Here is a 20,333-nt window from a genome sequence, read left to right as displayed (position 1 = left end):
AGTGTACTGCAAGGCGTAATACAGTACTACGAGGTGTAATACAGTGTACTGCAAGGCGTAATACAGTACTACGAGGTGTAATACAGTGTACTGCAAGGCGTAATACAGTACTACGAGGTGTAATACAGTGTACTGCAAGGCGTAATACAGTACTACGAGGTGTAATACAGTGTACTGCAAGGCGTAATACAGTACTACGAGGTGTAATACAGTGTACTGCAAGGCGTAATACAGTACTACGAGGTGTAATACAGTGTACTGCAAGGCGTAATACAGTACTACGAGGTGTAATACAGTGTACTGCAAGGCGTAATACAGTACTACGAGGTGTAATACAGTGTACTGCAAGGCGTAATACAGTACTACGAGGTGTAATACAGTGTACTGCAAGGCGTAATACAGTACTATGAGGTGTAATACAGTGTACTGCAAGGCGTAATACAGTACTACCAGGCGTAATACAGTGTACTGCAAGGCGTAATACAGTACTACCAGGCGTAATACAGTGTACTGCAAGGCGTAATACAGTACTACGAGGTGTAATACAGTGTACTGCAAGGCGTAATACAGTACTACGAGGTGTAATACAGTGTACTGCAAGGCGTAATACAGTACTACGAGGTGTAATACAGTGTACTGCAAGGCGTAATACAGTACTACGAGGTGTAATACAGTGTACTGCAAGGCGTAATACAGTACTACGAGGTGTAATACAGTGTACTGCAAGGCGTAATACAGTACTACGAGGTGTAATACAGTGTACTGCAAGGCGTAATACAGTACTACGAGGTGTAATACAGTGTACTGCAAGGCGTAATACAGTACTACGAGGTGTAATACAGTGTACTGCAAGGCGTAATACAGTACTACGAGGTGTAATACAGTGTACTGCAAGGCGTAATACAGTACTACGAGGTGTAATACAGTGTACTGCAAGGCGTAATACAGTACTACGAGGTGTAATACAGTGTACTGCAAGGCGTAATACAGTACTACGAGGTGTAATACAGTGTACTGCAAGGCGTAATACAGTACTACGAGGTGTAATACAGTGTACTGCAAGGCGTAATACAGTACTACGAGGTGTAATACAGTGTACTGCAAGGCGTAATACAGTACTACGAGGTGTAATACAGTGTACTGCAAGGCGTAATACAGTACTACGAGGTGTAATACAGTGTACTGCAAGGCGTAATACAGTACTACGAGGTGTAATACAGTGTACTGCAAGGCGTAATACAGTACTACGAGGTGTAATACAGTGTACTGCAAGGCGTAATACAGTACTACGAGGTGTAATACAGTGTACTGCAAGGCGTAATACAGTACTACGAGGTGTAATACAGTGTACTGCAAGGCGTAATACAGTACTACGAGGTGTAATACAGTGTACTGCAAGGCGTAATACAGTACTACGAGGTGTAATACAGTGTACTGCAAGGCGTAATACAGTACTACGAGGTGTAATACAGTGTACTGCAAGGCGTAATACAGTACTACGAGGTGTAATACAGTGTATTGCAAGGCGTAATACAGTACTACGAGGTGTAATACAGTGTACTGCAAGGCGTAATACAGTACTACCAGGCATAATACAGTGTACTGCAAGGCGTAATACAGTACTACGAGGTGTAATACAGTGTACTGCAAGGCGTAATACAGTACTACGAGGTGTAATACAGTGTACTGCAAGGCGTAATACAGTACTACGAGGTGTAATACAGTGTACTGCAAGGCGTAATACAGTACTACGAGGTGTAATACAGTGTACTGCAAGGCGTAATACAGTACTACGAGGTGTAATACAGTGTACTGCAAGGCGTAATACAGTACTACGAGGTGTAATACAGTGTACTGCAAGGCGTAATACAGTACTACGAGGTGTAATACAGTGTACTGCAAGGCGTAATACAGTACTACGAGGTGTAATACAGTGTACTGCAAGGCGTAATACAGTACTACGAGGTGTAATACAGTGTACTGCAAGGCGTAATACAGTACTACGAGGTGTAATACAGTGTACTGCAAGGCGTAATACAGTACTACGAGGTGTAATACAGTGTACTGCAAGGCGTAATACAGTACTACGAGGTGTAATACAGTGTACTGCAAGGCGTAATACAGTACTACGAGGTGTAATACAGTGTACTGCAAGGCGTAATACAGTACTACGAGGTGTAATACAGTGTATTGCAAGGCGTAATACAGTACTACGAGGTGTAATACAGTGTACTGCAAGGCGTAATACAGTACTACGAGGTGTAATACAGTGTACTGCAAGGCGTAATACAGTACTACCAGGCGTAATACAGTGTACTGCAAGGCGTAATACAGTACTACGAGGTGTAATACAGTGTACTGCAAGGCGTAATACAGTACTACGAGGTGTAATACAGTGTACTGCAAGGCGTAATACAGTACTACGAGGTGTAATACAGTGTACTGCAAGGCGTAATACAGTACTACCAGGCGTAATACAGTGTACTGCAAGGCGTAATACAGTACTACGAGGTGTAATACAGTGTACTGCAAGGCGTAATACAGTACTACGAGGTGTAATACAGTGTACTGCAAGGCGTAATACAGTACTACCAGGCATAATACAGTGTACTGCAAGGCGTAATACAGTACTACCAGGCATAATACAGTGTACTGCTAGGCGTAATATAGGGCAGGTGTAATATGGTGCTACTACTAATTAAGTAGTACTAGGGTGGGGTAGGTGTAATACAATGTACTGCTAGGTGTACTACAGTATCAGCAGGTGTAATATGGGGCGGTATAGCTCGGTTGGTAGAGCGGCCGTGCCAGCAACTTGAGGGTTGCAGGTTCGATCCCCGCTTCCGACGTCCTAGTCACTGCCGTTGTGTCCTTGGGCAAGACACTTTACCCACCTGCTCCCAGTGCCACCCACACTGGTTTAAATGTAAAAATTAAATATTGGGTTTCACTATGTAAAGCGCTTTGAGTCACTACAGAAAAAGCGCTATATAAATATAATTCACAATTCACGTCACTGCTACTACTAATTAAGTAGTACTAGGGTGGGGTTTGACATCAGCTGTCTTCCTTCCTGCATTCTCCACAACGCAGGACAAACTACCAACTCTGCTCTTTGGTTTCACGAGCGTGTGTGTTTCAAGAAGACAGATGGTGTACTTTTCTAATCTGAAGGCGACTTGTAATCCTGCTAATGACGCCCTCACAAAGCACCGACATCAAATCATTAGGAGTGATGCGTTCGGGCCGGTGGCGACGCTCACATGCAACGTCGCCATAAAGATGTAAGTGCAGGAGCAGCGTGATGCCTTCCCGAACCCGACACCGCGCTGGAAATGCCAGAGCGCGGCGAGCACGCTCGGCATGCTGCCGAACCAGACTAGTGGAGAAAAAAGTAGGGCGATGCGAGCACATAAACTGAGCAGGCCTCGAGCAGAGCGAGTAGAAAAAGACAACTTGTTTCTGGTCAGTCCCGTGTCGTGTCACGTGACCGCGGAGGCTCGGAAGTAGTTCAACCTTCACAAATTGTAAACAATACACCAGGGGTGTCCAAAATTGTTCCACAGAGGGCCGCACACGGAAAAATTTAAGCATGCGGGAGCCATTTTGATAATTTTCATTTTCAAACCATAACAAAATATATGGATGTTTTTTCATCCTTAGGGCTCCTGGGGAGCGTAGAGGGTCTCAGTCACTAAAATGTTAAAAATAAGTCAAATTATTATTATTTATTTAATGCTTACAGTAAATCTCTATATCAACTTGAGGTCGATATAAAGTAAAACAAATAAGGTTTAATGCATTTTCTGTCAAAGACCACTTTGTTTTTTGTAGTAAAACTGAAATATGCAGTATTTAAATAGATAGATAGATAGTACTTTTAACACTTAAATTTCAAGATCAACTTCCGATATATCTGTCGATTTTAAGTTTAAACTATTATTTTGTTTGTTTTATGCTCTTTAGTCAAAACTTTTGTTTTTATATGGCAACCACACAACATATGCAATATTTTTTCCACATAAAACATTTGAAAGTGCTAGTTTTTAAATAATAATTCATTATAACATATATTTTTTTGTCCTTTTTTTACCCCATCCATCCATTTTCTACCGCTTATTCCCTTTGGGGTCGCTGGTGCTTATCTCAGCTACTTTCGGGCGGAAGGCGGTGTACACCCTGGACAATTCGGCACCTCATCGCAGTGTCTTTTTTTTTTTTGGAGCAACGGAAAAAAAATTTAATAAAGACAAAACGAATACGAAGGTCCTGAGTTGTCAGGGTTCAATCCCGGGCTTGGGATCTTTCTGTGTGGGTTCCCTCCGGGTACTCCGGCTTCCTCCCACCTCTAAAGACATGCACCTGGGGATAGGTTGATTGGCAACACTAAATTGGCCCTAGTGTGTGAATGTTGTCTGTCTATCTGTGTTGGCCCTGCGATTAGGTGGCGACTTGTCCAGGGTGTACGCCGCCTTCCGCCCGACTGTAGCTGAGATAGGCACCAGCGCCCCTGTGACTCCAAAGGGCATAAGCGGTAGAAAATGGGTGGATGGATGGGAAAAAAAATTGCCTGCATGGCAGTGTCACCCCAAATTTCTTCCCCCCCTACAAAAACCTTTCCCCCGGAAGACATTTGGCGTGACAGCCCCTCTCATGCCTGAAGGACCCCAATGACGGTGGAAGGACCTTAAAGCAGCCCACACATTATAATTAGCTGATTGTCATAGGTGAAAAATAACGGTGAGGAAAAAAATATTAGCATTCCAGCATGCTAACCTTTCAAGCTATTTTTGCTTTGCTAATTTTGCAGCTGTAACCTTTTAAGAGTCATATAACTTGATCTTATCACGCCCTCATTGGGGTCCTTCAGGCATTAGAGGGGCTGTTACGCCAAATGTCTTCCGGGGGGGGGGGGGAGAAATTTGGCATGACAGCAGCTTTGTGTCAACATTGCAACTTTTTCTCATTAAATTGAAAAAAAAGTGGAAAGAGGTGAATTTTTTTTTTTTTTTTTTGCAATACTATCAATTTTGCAATTTTTGCAGAATGTGTGGCGGGCCGGTAAAGGATTAGCTGCGGGCCGCACTTTGGACACCCCTGCAATACCCAAAGCGCATGTCTCTTACTCTTTAACGTACATTTCAAAATAAAAGCATGAATGCATGTGTACATCTTCCTGTCATGACACATAACTGTACAATACTATCGTAATAACAAGCGTAGCCTGGTAGTTAACATGTTATTACACAGCTGTGTCAACCAGCTGTGCATTCTTCCCCCTTTTAACATTTAAATGCAACTTTACGTGTCGCTTCATTTCTTCCGAAGAACACATTGCATTGATGATGTCACGACACTTTTAAGCAACACGTCGTGCAGAAACAAGCAAGTGTGATTACAGCAAAGCAACATAAATGTCATATAAACGACTGTCACGGCTTAAAAAGAAACCGTTTTAGTTCGCCGTTTAATGCTAAGGTTAGCTGCTAAAGTGAGCTCCCTTGGATTAGAGCTGATATAATGATCACAAGAGACTATTTTTGCCTGTTAGCCTGTTAGCTCGCTATAGCGTCTTGCAGTCATCCCCTTTAGTCCCTGTCTATGTTCCACTTTTATTGACACCGGATCACACCGATCTGAGGAGCGGGACGATCCCGCAACATTAGCCGCGTTAAGGCGTCCGCCTCTCGGCCGGAGACGCTTGTGCTCACCCGTCAGGAGAACCGAGGCTCCGGGCTTCTTGGTTAACATGGCGGCCGCTGCTCTCTCTCTCCTCTGGACACACACATGCACGCGCGCACGCTCCCGCGCGCACACCCGCACACACTGGGGAAACCTCTTCCTCCATCTGCTCCTCCTCTTCCTCCCCCTCGCTCAAATCCTGCTGAATCAAACTAAAAGTTGTTTGTCACACAGCGCTCTGAATTGACGATGAGTGATGATGATTGCAGCACTCTTTATCAATACATTTCATAATCATGATTCTACAGTTACTTTTTATCAATACATTTCATAATCATGATTCTACTGGCTCACCTGCACAGGCTTCCTGTGCACTTAAGCTGTGACTTTAAGGTTTTACTACTTATGTATAAAATACTACACGGTCTAGCTCCATCCTATCTTGCCGATTGTATTGTACCATATGTCCCGGCAAGAAATCTGCGTTCAAAGGACTCCGGCTTGTTAGTGATTCCCAAAGCCCAAAAAAAGTATGCGGGCTATAGAGCGTTTTCCGTTCTCTGGAATGCCCTCCCGGTAACAGTTCGAGATGCCACCTCAGTAGAAGCATTTAAGTCTCACCTTAAAACTCATTTGTATACTCTAGCCTTTAAATAGACTCCCTTTTTAGACCAGTTGATCTGCCGTTTCTTTTCTTTTTCTTCTATGTCCCACTCTCCCTTGTGGAGGGGGTCCGGTCCGATCCGGTGGCCATGTACTGCTTGCCTGTGTATCGGCTGGGGACATCTCTGCGCTGCTGATCCGCCTCCGCTTGGGATGGTTTCCTGCTGGCTCCGCTGTGAACGGGACTCTCGCTGCTGTGTTGGATCCGCTTTGGACTGGACTCTCGCGACTGTGTTGGATCCATTGTGGATTGAACTTTCACAGTATCATGTTAGACCCGCTCGACATCCATTGCTTTCCTCCTCTCCAAGGTTCTCATAGTCATCATTGTCACCGACGTCCCACTGGGTCATTATTGTCACCGATGTCCCACTGGGTGTGAGTTTTCCTTGCCCTTATGTGGGCCTACCGAGGATGTCGTGGTGGTTTGTGCAGCCCTTTGAGACACTAGGGATTTAGGGCTATATAAGCAAACATTGATTGATTGATTGATTGACTTGTAATCAATCACTTACATGCTGACAACGTCATGCATACAGACATAAAACATACAATATTACAACTGGTATATTATTTCTCAACTGTGTAGTGAATTGATTAACGTGGACCCCGACTTAAACAAGTTGAAAAACTTACTGTGGTGTTACCATTTAGTGGTCAATTGTACGGAATATTTACTGTACTGTGCAGTCTACTAATTTTGGATTGATTGATTGAAACTTTTATTAGTAGATTGCACAGTTCAGGGGTGCCCATTACGTCGATCGCGAGCTACCAGTCGACCGCGGGGGGTGTGTCAGTCGATCTCGAGCCAGGCTTTTAAAAAAAATAGACCTAAAAATTAGTGATCATCAATCTTCACCAAGACGTCACTTAAATGACATTCATGGTACCGGAGGGTCTTGTGAGATGACGCTGGCTGCTGCAAGATCATTATTATGAAAATATGACCGAGAGGAAGGCGAGAAACACTTTTTATTTCAACAGACTCTCGCGCCGTACCTTCCGTCAAAACTCTAATGGCCGACTGCACATTTCCTATCTTCACAATAAAAGCCCTGCTTCATGCTGCCTGCGCTAACAAAATAAGAGTCTCGGAAAACTGGCGTGCACAAGCGCCCTCAGAAAGCTGGCGTGCACAAGTGATGTGCACGCATGATGCAGGGCTTTTATTGTGAAGATAGGAAATGTGCAGTAGGCCTTTAGAGTTTTGACGGAAGGGACGGCGCGAAAGTCTGTTGAAATAAAAAGTGTTTCTCGCCTTCCTCTCTGTCATTTTTTCATAATAATGAACTGGCAGCAGCCAGCGTCATCTCACAAGACCCTCGGGTGCCGTGAATGTCAATCAAGCAAGCTACGGAATTTGCCGCCAATGTTTTTCTTGTAAAGTGTATGGAAGCTGGATGAATTAGATGCCAAAAACCAACCACTTTCATGTGGTATTGTACAGAAAGGACAACTTTTTTTCTCCTCCATTTGAAAATGTGGGCGTTATCATCATTACTGTCTGATTCCAATCAATGCAAGTCATCAGAATCAGGTAATACACCAACTTATATTCTTGTCTTTGTGAAAGAAAAACATCTATATGTGTTACACATGCTTGTATTATCATTAAACACATTTAACTTGTTTACAAAAATGTCTCTTTCATAAATAAATAAATGTAAATGATATATATAAATGAGGTAGATCCCCTCGAGTTGGTCAGTTGAAAAGTAGCTCGCCTGCAGAAAAAGTGTGGGCACCCCTGGTTCAGTACATATTCCGTACAATTGACCACTAAATGGTAACACCCGAATAAGTTTTTCAACTTGTTTAAGTTGGGGTCCACGCTCATCAATTCATGGTACAAATATATACAAGGTCCATCCATCCGTTTCCTACCGCTTATTCCCTTTTGGGGTTGCGGGGGGCACTGGCGCCTATCTCAGCTACAATCGGGCAGAAGGCGGGGTACACCCTGGACAAGTCGCCACCTCATCGCAGAGCCAACACAGATACACAGACAGCATTCACATTCACACACTAGGGCCAATTTAGTGTTGACAATCAACCTATCCCAGGTGCATGTCTTTGGAAGTGGGAGGAAGCCGGAGGGAATCCACGCATTCACGGGGAGAACATGCAAACTCAACACATAAAGATCCCTAGCCTGGGATTGAACCCAAATATATACTATCAGCATAATAGTCATCACACAGGTTAATCATCATAGTTTATACATTGAATTATTTACATTATTTACAATCTGGGGGGTGGGATGAGGAGCTTTGGTTGATATCAGTACTTCAGTCATCAACAATTGCATCAACAAAGAAATGGACATTGAAACAGTGTAGGTCTTACTTGGTAGGATAAGTACAGCCAGCAGAGAACATAGTGAATTCAAGGCCTACTAAAATGAGATTTACTTATTTAAACGGGGATAACAGGTTCATTCTATTTGTCATACTTGATCATTTCGCGATATTGCCATATTTTTACTGAAAGGATTTAGTAGAGAACATCCACGATAAAGTTCGCAACTTTTGGTCGCTAATAAAAAAGCTTTGCCTTTACCGGAAGTCGCAGATGATGACGTCACCCGTATGAGGGTTCACATTGTTTATAATGGGAGCTTCCAACAAAAAGAGATATTCGGACCAATAAAACGACAATTTCCCTATTAATTTGAGAAAGGTTGAAAGATTCGTGGCTGAGGATATTGATAGCGAAGGACTAGCAAAAAAAAGTTTAAAAAAAAAAAGGCGATTGCATTGTGAGCGATTCAGATGTTTTTAGACACATTTACTAGGATAATTCTGGGAAAGCCCTTATCTTTCTACTGTGTTTTTAGTGTTTTAGTGAGATTATATACTACCTGATAGTCGGAGGGGTGTGTCCACGGGTGTCTTGAGGCCAGTGTCTGAGGAAATTAGTCACGGCAGCAGCAACACGACAGAAGTTCCGCTGATCTCCGGTAAGAGGCTACTTTTTACCACAATTTTCTCACGGAAACCTGCCGGTTGACAAGTGGTCGGGATCCATGTTCGCTTGACGGCTCTGATCCATAGTAAAGCTTCACCTCCGGGAATTTTAAACAAGGAAACACTGTGTGTTTGTGTGGTTAAAGGCTAACGCTTCCCACCTCCAGCTTTCTACTTTGACTTCTCCATTAATAATTGAACAAATTGCAAAAGATTCAACAACACAGATGTCCAAAATACTGTGTAATTGCGCGATGAGAAGAGACAACTTTTTAGCCGCTAGTGGTGCTGCGCTAATATGTCCCCTCCAACTCGAAACGTCACGCGCACGCGTCATCATTTCGCGACGTTTTCAACAGGAAACTCCGCGGGAAATTTAAAATTGTAATTTAGTAAACTAAACCGGCCATATTGGCATGTGTTGCAATGTTAATATTTCATCATTGATATATAAACTATCAGACTGCGTGGTTGGTAGTAGTGGCTTTCAGTAGGCCTTTCAGATAGCATAAGAACAAGTATATACATTAGAAATACATTTGATTGTTTACATTAAGTTATTTACAATCCGGGGAGATGGGATGTGAATGGAGGAGGGTATTAGTAAAGGGTTGAAGTTACCAGGAGGTGTTTTAGAGCTGTTTTGAATGAGGATAGAGATGCATTTACTTTTACACCTGTTGGGAGTGCATTCCACATTGATGTGGCATAGAAACAGAATGAGTTAAGACCTTTGTTAGATCGGAATCCGGGTTTAACGTGGTTTGTGGAGCTCCCCCTGATGTTGTGGTTATGGCGGGAAGTAGTTTGACATGTACTTCGGTATCAGGGAGGTGTAGCGGATTTTATAGACTAGGCTCAATGCAAGTTGTTTTACTCTGTCCTCCACCCTGAGCCAGCCCACTTTGGAGAAGTGGGTAGGAGTGAGGTGTGATCCGGGGTGGAGGTCTAAAAGTAATCGGAAAAGCTTGTTCTGGGAGGTTTGGAGTTTAGATATGGGGGATTTTGGAGGTGCTGGGGTACCAGGAGGTGCAAGCGTAATCGAAAAAGAGTTGAATGAGAGTTCTCGCTAGAATCTTCAAGGTTCTTTTGTGATCCAAAGAGGAGATTCTGTAGAGGAATCTCGTTCTTTGGTTGACCTTTTTGATTATTTTGGTTGCCATTTTATCACAGGAAAGATTGGCCTCTAGAATGGAACCTAGGTAGGTGATCTCATCTTTCCTGGTGATAACAATGTCACCCACTTTTATAGTGAAGTCACTGACTTTCTTAAGGTTGATGTGGGACCCAAAAAGGATGGATTCCGTTTTACCTAAGTAAAACGGAATAAAATAATAAAAGTTTCAATCAATCAATTTCAGCAGGTGATGGAGAAATTATGCTTTGGTGTTTATTGCAATGGTTAATAATTATTTATTAGGCTGCTTGGAAACAAAAACATGTTTACGTCACCTTGACAATGGACAATTAACTGTAAACCGTGTGTGTGTGTGTGTGTGTGTGTGTGTGCGCGCTCGGGTTTCATGGCTTTTAAGTGAATTATAAAGTTGAGTAAAATTCTGTAAAACACAATTTCAAAGTGTTGGGTTAAGTTTGGGCAGCACGGTGGACCAGGGGTTAGAGCATCTGCCTCACAAAGGAAGGTCCTGAGTAGTCCTGGGTTCAATCTCGGGCTCGGGATCTTTCTGTGTGGGGTTTGCATTTTGTCCCCGTGAATGCGTGGGTTCCCTCCGGTTACTCCGGCTTCCTCCCACCTCCAAAAACATGCACATAGGTTGATTGGTAACACTAAATTGGCCTGCTCTGTCTATCTGTGTTCGCCCTGTGATTAGGTGGTGACTTTTCCAGGGTGTACCCCGCCTTCCCCCCGAATGCAGCTGAGATAGGCTCCAGTGACCCCAAAAGGGACAAGCGGTAGAAAATGGATGGATGGGTTAAGTTTGCTCGTTACAAAGAAGTGACAGTAGTAAAGACACCAAGTTTTCTTAATACGCAGGACTAAAATTATTAAAGAAATACCTAAATAATGAATCCATTGCGTCATTTTTAACCATAATTGGAATTAAATACTTAAATGTGTCACTAATATGTTTAATATAAAAGTATGTGTATTTGTTTGAATATTGAATTTTTCACTGAGTTAAGTATTTAATGATTTAATTAATACATTCATGATTTAAGACATGTTTTATGATTGTATTTATATATTTCATGAAGTTGTGTGGCAGCACTTAATAAATGGGTTTTTATCTGTCAAACTCAGCCATCAACTTGAGTGGGCGGATCCTAACACCAGATGGGTTAACCCGGCACTTCCACTTGACCAGGGAATCAGATTAGGCAGCCTACTTACTGGTCGATACCTTGGTCTGAAAGTGTGGAAATAACTTGGATAAATTCTATTAATTCTTCTTCTTCAACTGCTACTTGCTCTGGGTCAGCAAGTCTAAAATATTGATTAATTGATTGATACTTTTATTAGTCGATTGCAAGGCGACTTGTCCAGGGTGTACCCCGCCTTCCGCCCGATTGTAGCTGAGATAGGCGCCAGCGCCCCCCGCGACCCCGAAAGGGAATAAGCGGTAGAAATGGATGGATGCACAGTTCAGTTCATATTCCGTACAATTGACCACTGAATGGTAACACCCGGATAAGTGTTTCAACCAGTTTAAGTCGAGGTCCACGTTAATCAATTCATGGTATCACCAACTCTCAAAAAAGTATGATTATATCCTCTCTATCCACCAATAGACTTCCAAAATTCCAGGCTAAATTTGCTAGTCCCACCCATTGACTAAATGGGTTAGTTGGACAGATAAAATACATGTTTTGAAGCGCAGGTCCCTGAAAATATTAAATAAACCGTGAAATAATTTAACCATAAATTGAGTAATTGATTAAATTATTAAATGTGCTTTTACATATAATAAATTATTCACACATTATAATAATTAATTAATGAAACATTTAAGTAATTCTTCAAATATTGGCATTGACTAAATGGGTGAGTTGGACAGATAAAATACATGTTTTGAAGCGCAGGTCCATGAAAATATTAAATACACCGTGAAATAATTGAACCATCAATTGAGTAATTGACTAAATTATTAAATGTGCTTTTACATATTATAAATTATTCACACATTATTATAATTAATTAAACATTCAAGTAATTCTTCAAATATTGACATTGACTAAATGGGTTAGTTGGACAGATAAAATACATTTTTGAAGCGCAGGTCCATGAAAATATTAAATAAACCGTGAAATAATTGAACCATAAATTGAGTAATTGATTAAATAATTAAATGTTCTTTTACATATAATAAATTATTCACACATTATAATAATTAATGAAACATTTAAGTAATTCTTCAAATATTGACATTGACTAAATGGGTTAGTTGGACGGATAAAATACATTTTTGAAGCGCAGGTCCATGAAAATATTAAATAAACCGGGAAATAATTGAACCATCAATTGAGTAATTGACTAAATTATTAAATGTGCTTTTACATATTATAAATTATTCACACATTATTATAATTAATTAAACATTCAAGTAATTCTTCAAATATTGACATTGACTAAATGGGTTAGTTGGACAGATAAAATACATTTTTGAAGCGCAGGTCCATGAAAATATTAAATAAACCGTGAAATAATTGAACCATAAATTGAGTAATTGATTAAATAATTAAATGTTCTTTTACATATAATAAATTATTCACACATTATAATAATTAATGAAACATTTAAGTAATTCTTCAAATATTGACATTGACTAAATGGGTTAGTTGGACAGATAAAATACATGCTTTGAAGCGCAGGTCCATGAAAATATTAAATAACTGTGAAATAATTGAACCATCAATTGACTAATTGATTAAATTATTAAATGTGCTTTTACATATAATAAATTATTCACACATTATTATAATTAATGAAACATTTAAGTAATTCTTCAAATGTTGACATTGACTAAATGGGTGAGTTGGACAGATAAAATACATTTTTGAAGCGCAGGTCCATGAAAATATTAAATAAACCGGGAAATAATTGAACCATCAATTGAGTAATTGATTAAATTATTAAATGTGCTTTAACATATAATAAATTATTCACACATTATAATAAATAATTAATTAAACATTTAAGTAATTCTTCAAATATTGACTTTGACTAAATGGGTGAGTTGGACAGATAAAATACATTTTTGAAGCGCAGGTCCCTGAAAATATTAAATAAACTGAAATAATTGAAACATAAATTGAGTAATTGATTAAATTATTAAATGTGCTTTTACATATAATTAATTATTCACACATTATAATAATTAATTAATGAAACATTTAAGTAATTCTTCAAATATTGGTTAATATAATTGGGTTTCATTTGACCGTCCAAATTGTAGGGGCTTTATCACTCATTAAGACAGATGTGTCTTGTATACTTTTAATGATGATACAAGTATGACTAAAAGTCAAGGAACACACTCATTTACTGTGGTGATTTTTCAACTATTGGTGAATTTGACTGAAATTAATCTTCTAAGGAGACTTTGCTGCCATCTAAAGGCAAGTAAGCACTTAACCACTTAATTGAGGCTCTAATTGTGAACATCAAGGTGGCAGAAGTAGACCGACTATGGCGGAGTCCTTTGTGGCGACTGGACGTGGACAATTTTTCCAGAGCTTCATGGATGGTCTGACCAAGAATCTAGGACGGACTGGTGGTACCAGACAGCCGGATCAGTGTCGCCAAGCAGAGGCAGAACGCTGCAGGGGTTCTCCAGGGGGCGGAGCTTTGCACAGGTGAACATCATCTACCTCACATTGTTTCTATGTAAACTCTATTTAATGCCTCAAATAAGGCTTTATTCTTAAACAGACACCAGGAAAGAACAACATTTGTCAAGCCATTGCCTGAGGAGATTGTTCTGGAAAGGTAAGTTTGCTCGTTGGTTTTTGGATCATTCAATTTAGAAGTGGTACCTGTGGTACAAAATTTTCGGGATATGCGCTGTCTCTTGGCTAATTATGTGTTAGTTTGCTATTCTCCCCACCGCTAGTTGGCGTAGTGACGGTCTTTGTGAACCCTGTAAGAAACGACCAAAATATTATTAATATCAATCATTAGCTTATAGTTGGAGATGGACATAACTTAGTTTTTCCATATTATCGGAAGGAAGGACAGTGCATAGAAGAAGTGTATGACATTCATTATATTAAATAGTTTTTAAAAAATGACTGAGCATGTACAGTTGCAGTGTAGTATTGCTAGTCTGCACCATACTGAAGCAGAATGAGTTGACAAAGCCAGCCAAGGATGATTAAATAATATCTAAACGGCGGACATTTATCAATGACAATATGGAGAAGCTGATGATGGTGTGTTTGACAAAGAAGCAGCTAGAAGGAGATACCATAGAACAGTGGTTCTCAAATGGCGGTACTCCTTAGGGTACTTGAAGGTATGCCAAGGGGTACGTGAGAATTTTTTTTAAATATTCTAAAAATAGCAACAAATAAAAAATATTTTACAAATATATTTATTGAATAATACTTCAACAAAATATGAATGTAAGTTCATAAACTGTGAAAAGAAATGCAACAATGCAATATTCAGTGTTGACAGCTAGATTTTTTGTGGACATGTTCCATAAATATTGATGTTAAAGATTTATTTTTTTGTGAAGAAATGTTTAGATTGAAGTTGATGAATACAGATGGATCTCTATCACAATCCCAAAAGAGGGCACTTTAAGTTGATGATTACTTCTATGTGTAGAAATCTTTATTTATAATTGAATCACCTGTTTATTTTCCAACAAGTTTTTAGTTACTTTTATATCTTTTTTTTCAACCACTACAAATGAGCAATATTTTGCACCGTTAATAAATCAGAAACTGATGACAGTGCTTTATTTTACTTCATCTCTTTTTTTCAACCGAAAATGCTTTGCTCCTATTAGGGCAGGGGTCTCAAACTCAATTTACCGGGGGGCCACTGGATGCAGAGTCTGGGTGAGGCTGGGCCGCGAGAAAAAATTTCTTAAAAAATATATTTTTAAAAGTCTTTATTTTTATTTTCAACACAAAATAAAATCAGAATATAAATGAACAAAATGAGGATTAAGAAATGTGAGGAAATGCAAATTAAATAAAAAAAATTAATAAATAACGGTTTGAATTGATCCAGGTTATCGAGGAATGTTATTACTGACGGACAGCGAGGCGTGTTAGAAAACCCTCGTCTCCATGGCAACGTCTCTCGCTTTCACTCATTTGCCGCTTTTCCACTAATGCAGGGGTAGGCATCCCAGAACATTGAAAGAGCCATTTTGGACCCAAATAACAACAATCGTCTCTGTCTGGAGCAAATGGGAGGGAGGGGGGTGGGGGAGGTGGTTTCTCTGCTTGCATCACGCAAGTGACGTCAATGTTCGGCCCTCGAGAGCCACATTAAACGTTCATATTAGGTGGGGGCCGCAAAACAACGTCTCGCGGGCCAATTGCGGCCCACGAGACGCGTATCTGAGACCCCTGTATTAGGGGGTACTTGAATTAAAAAAATGTTCACAGGGGGTACATCACTGAAAAAAGGTTGAGAACCACTGCCATAGAAGTCTGCTTTCCAAAGTAAATGCAGTGCATAAATATTACATTGCGTTTTGAAACTGCTGTGTGTTTCCATACATTGTTTCTTACCTGAAATAAAATTGTGCTTTTTTGGGGAAGCTAAGCACCGATTAAATGGATGGTAATTATTTTCAATGGGTGATGCAGTTACAAAATACAGGTTTTTGGCGGTATGGGCTGCTTCATAGAAACAAAAATATGTGTCCCGGGGTATGACTACACTAACAGGCTACTTTTTTAAGTACTCAATCCAATGTTTGATTCAGTAGCGACAATTCTGGAGAAAATAATGTTAAAAAATTAAAAGCTACAGGGTTGACTAAAGTCTGGCTTGGGAGACATTTTTTATTTTTTATTGGTCATTGACATATTTGTAAACATATTTAATTAATTAAAAAAATCATATATTTCATTAGATTGCACACTAGTTAACTTTGTCACTTAAAACGTGATGTAAAGACACTTTATATGCTAAGCTTAGCATATATTGACCTACAGTAGTATCTTTAGTATACAAAATGTATTATAGTGGTTCTCTGTCCTTCAGTTTTTCTGAAAAATGCCTTTTGATCTACTGGATGCTTAAGCATAACGACTCAAATTTTCATGGAAACCTATTACTTTTAAGAGAAACGCAGCTCGATGTTTGTGTTGATGCATCCAAATATGTTTTTGTTGTTCAGACTTCCATCAGAGATCCTAATAAAGATCTTGTCCAACCTGGACGCTGCCTCGCTGCTGAGCCTCAGTTATGTCAACAAGATCTTCCACCAACTCGCCAACGACGAGTAGGCGCCATTTTGTCGTTGTTTCGTATATTGTAGCGTAGTGGCTGTGAGCTCTTTTCTCTATAGTGTGGTGTGGTACAAGATCTACACGGCTGCCTTCTCTGTTAAAACATGGAGGCTCAAGTCCACGGGGGACGCCACAAAGAAGGCGGAGCCTAAGGAGCACTCATCAGGCGGCTGGAAGAAGAAGTACCTGTGGAATATGGGCGGACAGGAGCTGAGCACCTGGCGGAAAGAACTAACAGATGTCAGCCCCTTCACTGGACTGCCTCAGCAGGCCGAGCGCATTCTCAGGTACCAGCCTGGTCCTGCTCAGGCCTACTGCGGTCTCATTGCAGCGAGCAGGATAAATGTACATTAGATACACTACTTATAAAGAAGTCCGCTCTGTTTGATGTTTCTTCTCCAAGGAACCATATTTGGGAGCTAAAGGTGTGTGATCCCTTAGGCCGAGTGGTCACTCTGGACTTGAGCAGGGTCTCATTCTTCAGTACGTCTGCAACACTGTGCTGGAGTGGAAGCAGACTCATTCAGTATCCTCGCATCAGCAGCGTCCAGCTCTTCGGGGTCCGAAAGGAAGCGCTGAAAGGGCCCAGACCACGATGGTGCTCACTTATATGCAAGTGGGACGCTAAGACTTGTCTTCCTCGCTTCCTTGGTAGAGACCGTGTGATTCAAGTCATGCTTCTCTTGCCTGGATTCATTCTGGGTGTCTGGAGGGTAAACTCACCTTTTTACTTTTAATCTTTTTTGTTAAATATTGTAAGTGTGAACATATCAATGAAGAGGGCTTGCAGTTACACATCAATCACTAAGTTCACGGTGTACACATGGAGCTTGGCTACTGAATGCAGAAAGTTTGACAGTGTAGTCAATCCCTCTAGTATTTCGCTGGCTTTTTTGGTAATTGTTGCGGTCTAAAAATGTCTAAATTCGTAGAAGGTTTTCTCAAAAGTTGGGGCAAAAGTTGCAATCTTTTAATTTTTTTCGATAACATTGAATCACCTTGTGATTTTATGACTTTGTTACAATTTTTTTAATTGTTTTTTTGTAACCTTAAAGGGGATCTATTAGGCAAAACCAATTATCCTTACTTATTGGCACCTGTTTTTGTGTATTTGGGATCCGTATAAATTCCTAAAATGTGAATTCAAACCATGGAGGCATGGCAGAAATATTTATAAAACAAGCTTGCCTTCCTTCATACTTCCGTGACGTCAGCCGATATCTCCACATATGGTAAAGTTATACCCAAAGAGCTTTGTATGAGTCTGACATCGTCGTCAATGAGTATCTTATTTTTCTCTTTCCCCTTGTCGTGGGGCAGACTGGCTCATACTGGCTGTTGCTATTTGTAGTACAAAGTCCATCTCTATCTTCTGTAGATTTCATATGGATGCGCTAAATACAAACCCCGTTTCCATATGAGTTGGGAAATTGTGTTAGATGTAAATATAAACGGAATACAATGATTTGCAAATCCTTTCCAACCCATATTCAATTGAATGCATTACAAAGACAAGATATTTGATGTTCAAACTCATAAACATTATTTTTTTTGCAAATAATAATTAACTTAGAATTTCATGGCTGCAACACGTGCCAAAGTAGTTGGGAAAGGACATGTTCACCACTGTGTTACATCACCTTTTCTTTTAATAACACTCAATAAACGTTTGGGAACTGAGGAAACTAATTGTTGAAGCTTTGAAAGTGGAATTCTTTCCCATTCTTGTTTTATGTAGAGCTTCAGTCGTTCAACAGTCCGGGGTCTCCGCTGTCGTATTTTACGCTCCATAATGTGCCACACATTTTCGATGGGAGACAGGTCTGGACTGCAGGCGGGGCCAAGAAAGTACCCGCACTCTTTTTTTACAAAGCCACGCTGTTGTAAGCAGGGGGCGTCCATGATAACGTTGCTTGGATGACAATATATGTTGCTCCAAAACCTGTATGGACCTTTCAGCATTAATGGTGCCTTCACAGATGTGTAAGTTACCCATGCCTTGGGCACTAATACACCCCCATACCATCACAGATGCTGGCTTTTAAACTTTACGTCTGTAACAATCCGAATGGTTATTTTCCTCTTTGTTCTAGAGGACACCATGTCCTCTGTTTCCAAATATAATTTGAAATGTGGACTACTCAGAACACAGAACACCTTTCTACTTTGCATCAGTCCATCTTAGGTGAGCTCGGGCCCAGCCAAGCCGGCGGCGTTTCAGGATATTGTTGATAAACGGGTTTGGCTTTGCATGGTAGAGTTTTAACTTGCACTTACAGATGTTGCGACAAACTGTAGTTACTGACAGTGGTTTTATCAAGTGTTCCTGAGCCAATGTGGTGACATCCTTTACACACTGACGTCAGCTTTTGATGCAGTACCGCCTGGGGGATCAAAAGTCCGTAATATCATCGCTTACGTGCAGTTATTTCTCCAGATTCTCTGAACTTTTAGATTATTTTACAGACCGTAGATGGTACAATCCTCAAATTCCTTGCAATAGCTTGTTAAGAAATGTTCTAAAACTGTTCGACAATTTGCTTACAAAGTGGTGACCCTCACTCCATCCTTGTTTGTGAATTACTTAGCATTTCATGGAAGTTGCTTTTATACCCAATCATGGCACCCACCTGTTCCCATTTAGCCTGCACACCTGTGTGATGTTCCATATAAGTGTTTGATGAGCATTCCTCAACTTTATCAGTATTTATTACCACCTTTCCCAACTTCTTTGTCACGTGTTGCTGGCATCAAATTCTAAAGTTAATGATTATTTGCACAAAAAAAAATGTTTAACAGTTTTTACATCAAATATGTTATCTTTGTAGCCTATTCAACTGAATATGGGTTGAAAATGATTTGCAAATCATTGTATTCGGTTTATATTTACATCTAACACAATTTCCCAACTCATATGGAAACGGGATTTGTACTACAACATGGCTGACAGAGAGAAGTCGCTGTCGAAAAGGAAGCATGTAAATAAGACAACGTACGAAACAGCACATCCTTAAGAGATGTTTGGAAAGCGGCTTGAAGATAGTCTATAAAACATAATCTATCCAACAGTTTGACCAAAGAACCACCATTACTTATTATGTAGAACACAAGAAAGTGTTTTAAATGTAGACAAAAAATAAAAAAAGTACATAATTTAAACAAAAAAATGGAAAGCAAATACTGTTGATGTTTTACTTTTTATATACTGCACACGTATACGCTTGATGGTAGTAAAAGCAATTGGTCAAAGCTCATTATCAAATTACTGTTTTAATTACCGTATTGTTCGGAGTATAAGTAGCTCCGGAGTATAAGTCGCACCTGCCGAAAATGCATAATAAAGAAGGAAAAGAACATATACAGTATAAGTCGCACTGGAGTATAAGTCGCATTTTTGGGGGAAATTTATTTGATAAAACCCAACACCAAGAATAGACATTTGAAAGGCAATTAAAAATAAACAAAGAATAGTGAACAACAGGCTAAATAAGTGTACGTTATATGAGGCATAAATAACCAACTGAGAAGGTGCCTGCTATGTTAACCTAACATATTATGGTAAGAGTCATTCAAATAACTATA

At 40.1% G+C, this 20,333-nt stretch overlaps 2 protein-coding genes across 7 annotated transcripts in view; one reads left to right on the top strand and one right to left on the bottom strand.

The window, feature by feature from the left end:
* The window catches only part of dyrk2 (dual-specificity tyrosine-(Y)-phosphorylation regulated kinase 2), a 16,802-nt gene extending 10,966 nt beyond the window's left edge, over positions 1-5,836 (bottom strand). Inside the window, exon 1 of the mRNA XM_061914424.1 lies at positions 5,712-5,836. Coding sequence (XP_061770408.1) covers positions 5,712-5,751 — 40 coding nt within the window. The 5' untranslated portion in view covers positions 5,752-5,836. The remainder of the gene's footprint in view (positions 1-5,711) is intronic.
* LOC133561161 (F-box only protein 15-like) overlaps positions 1-20,333 on the top strand; it is a 40,670-nt gene that overhangs the window by 18,010 nt on the left and 2,327 nt on the right. For 5 of the 6 annotated variants that reach the window (XM_061914430.1, XM_061914429.1, XM_061914426.1 and 2 more), the window contains 5 exons: positions 13,943-14,129; positions 14,206-14,262; positions 16,640-16,744; positions 16,811-17,038; positions 17,155-17,464. In XM_061914430.1, coding sequence (XP_061770414.1) covers positions 13,963-14,129; positions 14,206-14,262; positions 16,640-16,744; positions 16,811-17,038; positions 17,155-17,464 — 867 coding nt within the window. In that variant the 5' untranslated portion in view covers positions 13,943-13,962. Of the gene's footprint in view, positions 1-11,900; positions 11,954-13,942; positions 14,130-14,205; positions 14,263-16,639; positions 16,745-16,810; positions 17,039-17,154; positions 17,465-20,333 lie in introns of those variants that run through there. The other variant, XM_061914431.1, reaches the window with a different exon arrangement.

This window comes from Nerophis ophidion, linkage group LG10 (genome assembly GCF_033978795.1).
Source record: "Nerophis ophidion isolate RoL-2023_Sa linkage group LG10, RoL_Noph_v1.0, whole genome shotgun sequence".
NCBI lineage: Eukaryota > Metazoa > Chordata > Actinopteri > Syngnathiformes > Syngnathidae > Nerophis > Nerophis ophidion.
Note: the sequence above shows the minus strand (reverse complement) of the source record. Positions and strands in the feature narration are given on the sequence as shown.